Raw genomic sequence first — 12187 nt, forward strand, 5'->3', positions numbered from 1 at the left:
GACAAATGGTCCTGTGTACCGCAGCTGGAACAGAATATGCAGAAAGTTCAGCCTGGCCACGTGGACTCGCCGTGGCTGTTTCACCGCAGAGCATGATGATTTTTGCAAGCTGCGGGAAGGAATTCACCACCAGGAAATATTTTAGATTTCGTGGTATTAAAAAAAAAAACCTACAGAACTACTAGAACAGCTGAAAAAATAAGTTGCTTGCAAAAGGTTCGCCTTTATTGTTATTATTTTAAAAATTTTCTGGAATTGTGAAAGAGCAGGTGGTTGGGTGGGGAACGTGGAAAGAGCCCTGGAAATGTGGTTCAATTCTATAAACAAGGCAGGATAGTGGGCTAATTAAAGTCAGACAATGGGCTATTTTGAAAGGCATAGATAAAGCGTCCATTCAAATGAATGCCAAGGACATAATATGTACCTCTGTATTCAAACATGGGCATTTTGAGTTGACAAGGCATTGCCTGCTCAGAAAACATTTTTTTTTTCTTTTTTAATTCTTTCTGGGCTCATAAAGGGGGTTAGCTGGCAACCTTAAAAAGGATATGCAAAGCCCTGAAATATAAGAGGGAGCAAAAGGTGTGGGGGAGACACTCCCAGGGTAGACACTGATTCCCTTGAAAACATTACAAATAAGTAGGGTCCTTCTGCTGGCAATTCAGAAAAAAAAAGTATCATGCACTTATTAAAGAAAAATAACAGTTTTCCTAAGAGATTTAGCAATCAAACACAGAGGGACAGTTACTTCTAAAAAAATAAGAAAAACAAAACACTAGCAAAGCAGGAAGACACACACTGGGTCAATTGATGACCATCTGTTGAGTCCAGGCAACCAGGAAAATCTTCATAAAGCCAAATCACATGGTAGGGTGGATTCAGTTTATGAGAGTTGAGGCAAAAAAGTGATTTTTTATAGCAAATTTTAAGAGATCAGAGAAGAGCGTGGGTATTTCTTGTACTAGTTGTACAGGCATTTTTGCACTCGTATATCTTCAGAGCTTGGGACCACTGCCCAAATCTTATCCTTCTTCTAACTGTGGATTCAATTTCACTTACAAGTGCTTTGTTCTTTGATTTGACAAGACAGTCATGGCTACAATGGCTGGGATTTCTTCCTTGAAAAAGGAAGGTATGGCTGACTCCCTAAATTTAAAGCATGGATAATCATTTTATAGTCTTCTTCTTTTAGCCTCTTCATTATTAAGGCACCACCATTAGAATACCAAAGAGAAGTAGCACAACCTATACATTGTCCAAGTTTCAGCAGGTTTTGGGGGGTAATATCTTGATTAAAATCAGTAAAGACTGATTTTGATATCAGCATTAGCATTAGCATCAGAATTAGCATTGAACACTAAAAATCGGCTTAGTGTATAGGAAATGAGACCATTGGTGGTCTAGCTTGTTTCATCTTTTCCCAACATTTCATGAGAAGTTAAGAGCATAAGGAAACTACTCTTCCTTTCCTTAGTGGCTGTTATATGCATCAGGAATATACATATGAGTCTTATAGTGTGTGAAATTATGAGAGAATGCTGGACACCATGGAGACTTGGAGAGCATATAAGAGGTGAATCACCAGAGACAGCAGGTCACCTGAGCTGATCAACTCTGCATTCCCTGGGCTCAGGGTTCTGTCTCTTCCAGCCCTCGAAAGGGAGGAGCCGATATGCTCTCTGCCTTCTCAAGGGCGAAGTGACATTCTACATCCATTCCCATGGAGTGAGCCATGGGATACCAGCTTCTCAGGTATTTAGGTAATATTAAAAAATGAAACCACACTTTATCAAAAGGCACAGCAGGAGAGGAAGCTACAGGCAAGAGGAAAAGGGCAGTGAGCAGTAGGCTGGGTGAGGGAGGTCCTTGAGATCTCTAGGAGAGCAGCAGAGAAGAGTCTGTAAGGTCAGTGTGGTGTGGTATGACTCTGGTTCAGGAAGTGTTTTCCTCTTTTGATAGAGAGGCCAGGTGCCATGGTGAGCCCAAGAGATCAGAGGTCCAGGAGTGGTGGGGAATGACAGAGAGGAACAACAGTCTGGAAGCAAGTTCTAGGACAGAGCTAGAGATAGGCTCTAGAAGGAGATCAAGAACTTTTTGTGTCTAGTTCTTCTGAGGATGTCTGGGCATCACAGACACGGAGGGTAATGGTTCTAACTGAGACTGGGTGTGGCATCACGTAAACAACCTACAAGAACCACTGCAGGGACAGGAGGGCTGAGGTCAAAGGTCATGACCCACCATCATGCCTGGAACCTGAAGGATCACAAGAGCACTGAGTGGAGGGCCTGAGATAAAGTGGTTATTCCAGTGCTAGTCCTTCCTTGGACCAGAGATGTAAATTAAGAAGGCAAAACAAAGGCAATCCAGCAAACCTGGGTCAAATCTACACTCCACTACTTTCTACCTGATATTTATTTTCCTGATCTGAAAAATAGCTATAAGTGCCATCCTCTCAAGTCCGTGTGCTTCCTGTTGACAAATGGCATATGTTGTAAAGTATATAAATGAAAATTCGTAAGTCCCTCTATCAGAGCCTAACGATAAATGATAACTATCATTAGTAAGAATTCTTATCTATCCCAGAGAGAACTGAGGTGACAAGAGGAGACCTAGGCTTCAAAGTCATCTCTGTGGTGCCACCCATACTGTCTTCGACTAGACATTAAGTTAGTGTCAGAACATTTGTGCTCTACATAATCAGTCTCGTGCTTTCTGTGATTTCTCTGCTCCTCATTTCCCTTGAAAACTCAATCTGCAAAGTTCTACTTGAACTAGTGGAAAGGCGACTCATCTTTCTCAGAACAGAAAGGGCTTCAGCTTGGCCTTGGAAGTTGGGGATAGTGTTGGCAGTGGGTGGGACATGTTCTGAGGTCAGGAAGAGCTATCAAGGCAAACTGAACCCTGAGATGGGAAGAACCTAACTCTCTGCTTCTATTCACAAGGGCTCTGAGGTCCAGTGAGAAGAAAGGAGCTGCCCATGATCACTTCGAGCCAGAAGGAAGGGTTGAAACAGACTGAGAAAGGAGCCTTTACTTTTGGTGCAGAAGAGATGTCTTGCATGTGTTTTTCAAAGCTTCAGAGGAATCAGAGACACCTTGAGCTGCTATAATATACAGTTGCCAATTGCCTTACTTCTTTTAAATGCTTCACGAGAAATCCAAATGCAAATTGCAGATACAGACATCACCATGTTTGCATTCGGTGGTGACTGACGTGTGCCTGTGATTGGAGCTGCAAAACAGCAGCTGGGTATGTAACCAAACAAACCTGTAACCAGCAGTGTTGATAGAGAGGCAGACAGTTACGGACGGAGCTAGGCAATACACATCTGTCTCACAGAGTTTCGCCATCTCTCAACAAAGATCAAACACTTTCAATTACTCTAGGCCATAAATGCACTATATGGCACCCATTTACCTTCTGTTACTCCAAATTCTTCCATCAATAGTTACTGTTGTTGTACTTCTTTCTGTGTTTACAACATTTTCCTTCCAGAAATAATTAGGAAATATTATTAACCAAGACACCCAGCTGACAATATGGCTCTATCTTATGTGTTCTTGGCATGGAGAATTCAGCAGCTAATTTAAGTGTAATGATTTAGGAAAATACAGAAGAGGAAAGTCGTTATGACTTGGAAAGCAAACAATCGAGGTTGATGTAAAAGAATCGTGACAACGGAAATGGCTAACTTTTGGTCTGTACGTGTATATAATATTTATAATTTAAGACTGATATAATCCAAACATATTTCCCACTTGGGCTGTCTCGTCTTAACATGTTCTTCAGTTCAGGCCTTCCCAAACAACCTAGAAAACTTCATGTATTTTCCTTCATGTTTATGTAGAATATTAATCTAAAATAACTTTCCTGTCTATTTCCTTATTGTTCCTCACTACAGCATTTTGATGAATGGGCAAGATAATTATTAGCATGCCCATAAACCAATAAAAGAAACTGAACAACGGACGCTGATCCCAGGCTCATCGGTATGTCCTCCACAGTGCCCTGTAAACCCCTGTGCTGCTAATAATTTTTACTCCAGACTGATCTCCATTTCCTACTTTGTAAGTTAAAATTTCTACCCTCATGCCAGTTGTTGTGTACTCAATGATTTTAAACGAATCTTTACGATAGCTTAAGAAAACCTTGATTAGAAAGCTCAAGAGCCTGCAAATCATTCACTCAATTTCAAAGCTAAATGAAAAAATTGTGGCTATTAGCCTTATTGCTTCCTCTTGTTATCCCTTTTTGTTCTTTACTATAGATAACTGAGAGCTCACTGAATTTTGTGATGTTATTAGACTTTTTCAATGATTTGCTTTTATGAAGCCCAACTGAAGTCATGTAATTGAAAAAAGCATGTAACAAAAATCTACATCAAAAGTCTAATTAGGTAAATACACACACATATTTTTGGTACTAGCTGTGGGTGAATAGCTCATATTTTAAATATCCTGATTGAAGATCGAGTAGTATGGTAAAGAATAACACAGAAAAAACTGAGAAAGAGAAAAACCACGATTTAAAACCAGATGTCCACAGTAATAGTGTGAAACCACAGGCTCATGGTGAGGATGTACAGAAGTGGTTTTAAGTCCCGTCTTTGGTGAAAATCTCTTTGGTGAAAGGGATTTTTCTCCTTTTGATTCCTACTGCAAAGATGTGAAAAATATTTCATGGTATCAAAAACAGATGTTCTGGAAGGAAAGTGTGGTAAAGATGCATTAGCACAGCCTGTGTAAGCTTGTCGAAGTGCTGTCACAGAGAGTAGAGCACCAACTTGGGCATCAGTAGATACTTCCTGAAGGAGACGTATCCGGAGGGACTTACTTTCCATCATATATGTGTGTTGACTTGCTAGGTCTCCTGTGAGACATTGTCACAACCCACGTGGCTTAAAGAAACTGAAATATCTATCTGTATGGTTCTGGGAGCCGGGAGCCCAAATCACCGTGTTGGCAGGGCTGTGCTCTCTGTGGGACTTAAGGGCAGTGTCTACCCTTTGCATCTTCCGGCTTTCTGTGGCTGCCCGCATTCCTGGGCTTGTGTCTGCGTGACTCCAACCTCTGCCTCCTGACTGCCCTGCCCCTTGCTGTTTTGTGTGTCTTCTCCTCTGTGCCATGTATGTCTCTCTCTCAAAGCCTCTCTCATGAGGGGCAGGTGCTAGCATTCAACATAAGACAAGGCAGTATCTCCTTGGATAAATTAGGGTAGGTCCCTCCTCTGAAGTTCCTTAGCGGAATCACTGACTTTGCCATAGAAAGGAACATGTACAGGTTCCGGGATTTGGGCCCTTGGCCTAGAATGCTCTATATGACAGAACTGTATTACCATACAACTCTGGGTCTCCAGTCTCCTCAAGCTGGCCTCTCATTTGTTATTACCTGTGCTGTCAGTAGAAAAGTTTGAATGCCTAAGGATGGCTTCCCATCTGAACTTGTTTAAGACATTCAACTCACTGTTGCCTGGACACTGGCATGAAAAAGAGAAGGGAGGTTCAGTATTACCCATGTGATTAGAACCCTGAGTGCCCCCTAGCAACCTGATTCTCCATGATTTCTGCTCACCAGGTTGCACTTGCACAAGGACGGAAACAGGTCTTCCTAGGAATATGGTGTCCTTCTTAAGACATATAGATCTTCTAGAATAATGGTTAACAGGTGGACGGTAAAATCAATTTATAATGGAGACACTGTAAGCCCAAATAACCATATTTTGGGAAAATATGTATTTAATTACCTAAATTTAACAGGGCATTGGAGCAAGGCTGAGAGTAAGACATGAGTGTTGAGATCTCAGGTAATATATATGAACCTGTAGACAAGGCTAAGTTCATGCTGCCCATGCACTCAGTTCCCGAGAATGAGTACCATAGTTAGAGTGGGTTTGTACCTTTCTTATTCTGGAAGTTCTTTCCACATGATATATTTTCCTGTGTTTTAATTTCCCTTGTTTGCATGGGCTATGGTCTGAATGTTCGTATCTTTCCAAAATCCATGTTGAAATCCAGACCCCGAGCATGATGATATTAGGAGCTGGAGACTCTGGGAGCTGAGTAGGTCATGAGGGGGAACCATCATGAATGGTATTAGCGTGCTTATGAAAGAGCCCTGAGAGAGCTCCTTAGGCCCTTCCTCCAAGTGGGGGTGTAATCAGAAGACAGCAGTCTGCAACCCAGAAGAGGGTCCTCACCAGAATCTGGCCATGCTGGCCCCCAGAACTTAGACTTCCAGCTTCCAGAGCTGTGAGAGATAAATGCTCACTTCTTAGAAGCCACCCTATCTGTGGTATTTTGTTATAGCAGCCCAAAGGGACTAAGGCAGCATGAATCACAGATTGTTCTACACAGTCCGCATCAATCTGTCCCTTTCAAAGGAATATTGAATTGGGAGCCAGAAGACCTGCCACCTGCTAACTGTGCAACCTGAGAACCATCACTTCCTGCCTCTTCTTCTTCTCAATGTTTCCATCTGTAAAATGGGAAACCGTGTAAATATCAATTTCACAGGACTAGTGTGTCCATCCAATGAGACAACACAGGGAAGTGCACTTTAAACTGTCTTTATGCAAATAGTACCGTACTCCCCACATCACATGACTGTGCTGTCTGGTTCTTTGTCTTTAGTCTAGAGTTTGTTATGCGGTCTTGTATTTTTTGAACACAGATTTTGTCTCCTTTTCACTATAACATTGTCAGTGTCACTAGGCCCACAACAGTAGCTCAACAAACTGTGATCTGGGTGGAGATAAGAACGTTGGCTGTGTGAGGCTTAAACCTCTGTTCTTTGCTCTCTGGTCAAGTTCTCAAACTCAGATGTGCAAAGGAATCACCCAAGGAGCAAGTTAAAAATGACCATTCTCTGGCTGCCGTTCAAAATCTCTACATTAGTAAAACATGGGACAGAGACCTGGAACCTGCAATTTAAAAAAAATCAAACAATATGGCCCATTATGAATTATGTTTATATTGTTACATCTCTGAAAGAGTGAAATGTCAAAAAAAATAATGTAAACATATTGTGTGATAGTCACAGATCTTAAGCAAAAAATGTTAGGTAATTTTTCAAAGAAGAATATAGTTATAGCTCCCATTTGGAAATACTATGCTTTCTTGTCTTTTTCTGTAATTCTGTTTGGCCTTGTGCCTTGTCACTGAATGACGTATTGACAATGATGCCAAGGGCTGAGTGAGAGCTCACTCACACTGGGCAGATACAACATCTGTTCCTTGACTATGACTTTGATCTCTGATTCTTGCCTTCCCCATTGCAACATGACTAGAACGTCCTTAGATCTCACAGGTTTGGCTGTAGCTGTGGCCAATCCACGTTACTTCCACAAAGCTGTGGTTCCTTTGGAATAGCCTCTGAATTCCCTCTCTCAGGTGCCTGGGTGGCTCAGGTGGTTAAGCATCTGCCTTTGGCTTGGGTCACGACCTCAGGGTCCTGGGATCAATCCCTGCAATGGGCTCCCTGCTCAGCAGGGAGTCTCCTTCTCCCTCTGCCTCTGCCCTTCCCCCCTCTGCTCATGCTCTCTCTCTCAAATAAATAAATAAAATCTAAAAAAATAAGTTTGAATCCCCTCCTTTCTCTCCCTCAAGAGACTAAATTGGTATGGATATTTGAAACGCACACCCCATGACTTCTGAGCGGACAGTAAGAAACACTGCGCTAGGAACAGACAAGGAGCAAATTACTCCAATTGTATTTTTATCAACTAAGCTCCATTTGTTGAACTAGAAGAGAGGAGGTGCTTTAAAATAAAGGAAGACAGAAGATGTGCAATAAAAGTTCTTGGGTGGGAGGAAATAGAATCTGGAGTTGGTTCACTTGAAATGCATCCCGGCAGTTTGATTGTGGAGCGGTGTTGAACCCTGAGCCCACATTCTGAGCAGAGCCGCCCGCCCCCAAGAACCATTGCCTTCTATGTCAGCCCCTGTTCTCGATGCTGTACATGCTTACCATGTTTGCTCTTGTGTCCTGCACCCAGCAACATGTGACGACACAGGACATTCATGTGGCTACGTGTTATCAACAGACTAAGCAATCACAAACCCATCTTGGTAGCCAACCACTACTCCCATTCTAGAATCAATTTGGGAGATCTGGGTGCAACTCCTGAAACATCTGAAGCAGGGCGGAGCTATTTAGGAAGACATGGAGGGCAGGCAGAGGCTTCAGATGGAAGACGTCTGCAACTAGGATGTTTTAATCCGATTTTGCATGCTACAGAGAGGCTTTTCTAAGCTGTCTCTACCAGATTTAGAATAACATGTCGATGACCCTTAACATCAGACTGGAGAAGTGAGACCCGGTGTCTAGAGAACGGAGAGGGGAATAACTAATCTTGAAAGAGGACTTCGGCTTGCAAAGACTTCAGAATGAATTAAATCGAGACTTACATTAAATCTTGAGTTACTTGTCTGCCTGGATCGTTTTTCTGCCAGTAGATCTTTGACTGTGTGCTTCACTCGTACGCCTTGATACACGCGTTTGCTGTAGTCTCCTGGGACTTAAGCAAATGGAACCAATGATCAAGGGTGGATGAAATGATAGGTTAACCTCCCCAGGGGATGTATTCAAGGACTCGTCATTGTGGTGTGGTTTGCTCATTAGAATGACAGACTTCTTGAATCTGAAGTGGCTTCAGTAGAAGTCAGTCACTTTCTTTGATAGAAACTTGGCCAAGCTCTACTTACCTGGAACACCCCCACCCTCTTCCACCTTCTACACAACAACTCTTCAGAATGTCTCTGTTTTTGTATCCTGATTTGTCAAGATTTATTCCAGGAAGGCTTACAATTTATGCTTTAGTTGCAAGATGAGGAATCGGATGCACCTTGAAATAATGCTTCTTACTACCTGATGCAAAAGTTTGATTTGCATGATTCAGTTTGCAGAGTGACAGCATTTCTGCCATATCATATTCCTACCTGATGCGGGTGAGCTGGTCAACCAGATTGATGTGGGTGTGCTGGTCAACCAGACTGCTTTAAGATTATGTTCCTAAGAAGAAAGCCATCTGTTTCTGTTTACTGCACCAAATTAAGCAGTTTTTATTATTGAAAATACAGTCTTTCTTTTTCTTTTTAAAAGATTTTATTTATTTATTTGACAGAGATCACAAGTAGGCAGAGAGGCAGGCAGAGAGAGAGAGGAGGAAGCAGGCTCCCTGCTGAGCAGAGAGCCCGACATGGGGCTTGATCCCAGGACCCTGGGATCATGACTTGAGCTGAAGGCAGAGGCTTTAACCCACTGAGCCACCCAGGCACCCGAAAATACAGTCTTTCAACATGGAGAGCTGCTGCTTTGAAACTAGGCTAAGGATAAGGGAAGAGACATTCATGACTTAACAAATATTTATTGAGTACTTATCAAACATATTAGTATGCTCGGTAATTAACCTGTATTATTTCATTTGATCCATTTTATGAATGAAGAGACTGAGGTCTGGGGCTGAATTATTTGCCAGTGTCTCATAGCTGCTAATAAGCAATGGAGTTGGGATCCAGACTCAGGTTGGATTCTAGCTCTAATAACTGGGAACATTTGCTGTTTTGACTGTGATGAAATTAACAGAGAGATAACAGACTATAGAGAAGAAATTTTCCCCAAGATTCTGAAATTGGCAACACTGCTCTTAGGGATGGTGAATTCCTTGTCATGGAGGACAGTCAAGAAAAGACAGGAGAACCTTCTGTTTGGACAACTACAGAAGCATTCAAGCACTGAATCGCAGCCAAACTGCAGGAACTAGAAGATACTTTCTAACTGTGAGATCATGGTTCCATAGTAGGTTGGATGGTTTCAGTTCATTTTAATTGAGCTGTTGCACTCACTAGCGATTTCAGCTGGCACAGAATTCAGCATCAGTATGCATGGCGAAAGGTAGTCACACGTATATGTGTGGGCATGTTACCAAAAAAATTCTCGAATCTGGTTAAATTTTTGGATAGTCTAGGATATATTTGACTTCTGAGTCAAACCTCGCAAACAAAGAGAATAAAAGGCAGGCAGGAAGGAAAGAAACACAGCCCAAACCTGAGGCCGAGGAACCCATCGGAGGGAGGAGGCTGCTGGCTCAGCGGCCAGTGCCTCCATGACCATGTGTTCCTCTGTGCATGGATGGGAGAGGACCACAACCTCTTAAACCCAGCTTTTTTGTCCATAAAATCTCTCTGCAGCCTTTTCTAAGATGGCCATGTGAAAATATCCTGAACTACCAAGTTTTATACAAGATGCCTGGATAAAATGAAGGAGGGGGGGAAAATGGAGGTTCCAAGGCAACATATTATTTAGCTCAAATAAAGCCACATAGAAACCTGATTTCACAAAAATAAAGTTATTTGAATGGTCCCTTGGGTCTAAGTTCAACACGACCTAATTTTGGTCTAAATATCTTTTAATGAAAGAGGCTTGAAATACTTCTTTCAAATTGGCCTCCAGTTTAAAGCTTGAGGACTTTATGTTTGTTCTGAAGGAATCTAGGTGCTGCCTCTAGAATGTATGGGATACTTTCCTTTTTGGAGAAGCGTAAGGCCACATTTACCCATCGGTGATTTATCGAAGTATTTTCTATGTGTCAGGCATGGCGTCCGAACTGGGGATACGAAAGAATTTGCTATCTAGTGGGAGGAGAGAGAAACTTAGGAGATAATTTCAATGCAAGGGTGCTCAGGGCAACAACAGAATTATGCATAGGACATCCTGAAAAACATAGACGTGTCAATTCCCTGTGAGGGTGGGGAGGGACTGGGGAGGCTGATGGTAAAGTGGGCAAGAACATTCCAGGCATCGAGGACCTCAGGGGCAAAGTCCTGAAGGCAGAAATCAAGCAAGATGTGTGATGGAGGAAGTGAGGCTGGAAGAGGAAACAAATAGGCTCAGTCGTGGAGTTTCTGGTGGGCAAAGGAGTTTGGACTTCATCCTGTGGGTAATGAGTCACTGGAAGCTTTTAAGCCTCTAGTGTGGTTCGATTTGCATTTTAGATAGACTTTTCTGGCAGCTGTGTAGGGGGTGGATTTACGAATCACAAAGCCACAGGGAGATCAGTCAGGAGGGTTCTAGAAGAATTCACGCAAGAGATAATAGGTTCATTTTTGTTGTCCTCTTTGTTTTGTTTTGTTTTTTAGAGAGGGAGGGAAGGGAGATGAGGGAGAGAGAGAATCTTAAGCAGACTCCATGCTGAGCACAGAGCTCAATGTGGGGCTCAGTCTCATGACCCTGAGATCATGACCTGAGCTGAAATCAAGAGTCTGATGCTTAACCGACTGAGCCACTGAACCCTCCCACTACAGGAGATAATGGGTTCTGAGTAGTGGGAGACAGGAGGGCAAGGAGCAGACATTTGAAAATTATTTCTGTGTGGGAGAGAAAGAAAAGGGAAGATTCAAGGGTGATTCTCGAATTTTCCCCCATGGGATTGGTCTGGGTATGTAAGTTTTGGAGCCAACATGATGTGCTGGTAGTGAAACCAGGAAAGAGGATAGAATTACCTGGGGGAGTAAAGATTGGTCACATGATGGCACACATAGGAACAATACCAGGTGTCTGGTACACTGGGAGAAGCAGGCCAGGCTGTTCCCAAGGCCCCAGAGGATCAATATCTTGGGAACTCCTCTAACGCCAACTCCCAACACACTGGTTGGGGAAGCTCTGGGGTAAAGATGGAAGTTACAGATGAAAGCCTGGGGAACATCCACATTTGAAGCATTGTCAGAGGAAGAAGAGAGAAATGAAGAAGATAATGTAGAAGAAACAGTTGGAGAAGCACCAGGAAAACCCAGTGGAATAAGGCTTCCAGAGAATTCCGGGGAAGAGATTCCACGAAAGAAGGGAAAAGCATGAAAGGCAGGAGAGAGTGGTCCAGGAAGACAAGGACAGCAGGACTTCCACTGCTTTCAGTTCAGTGGTTGATGTCAACCTTAGCAAGAGAAGCTTTGGAAGTGTAGCTAGAAGCCAGGTCAAGGGTCAAGACAGGGATAGAGACTTCTTCTTGATGTTTGAATGAGAAAGGGAAGCAGGTATTAGATGATGATTGGAGAGAGCTACAAGGTCAAGGAGAGGTTTGCTTATATATATATATTTTTAAAGATTTTATTTATTTATTTGTCAGAGAGAGAGAGAGGGAGAGAGAGCAAGCACAGGCAGACAGAATGGCAGGCAGAGGCAGAGGGAGAAGCAGG

At 42.7% G+C, this 12187-nt stretch overlaps 1 protein-coding gene across 1 annotated transcript in view; it reads right to left on the reverse strand.

The window, feature by feature from the left end:
* Positions 1-12187, reverse strand: part of LOC111153679 (uncharacterized protein C11orf53-like) — a 32976-nt gene that overhangs the window by 14149 nt on the left and 6640 nt on the right. Inside the window, 1 exon segment of the mRNA XM_022512833.1 lies at positions 8405-8514. Within this exon segment, the coding sequence (XP_022368541.1) occupies positions 8405-8514 (110 nt within the window).

This window comes from Enhydra lutris, unplaced genomic scaffold (assembly GCF_002288905.1).
Source record: "Enhydra lutris kenyoni isolate GAN:26980312 unplaced genomic scaffold, ASM228890v2 scaffoldscaffold34, whole genome shotgun sequence".
NCBI lineage: Eukaryota > Metazoa > Chordata > Mammalia > Carnivora > Mustelidae > Enhydra > Enhydra lutris.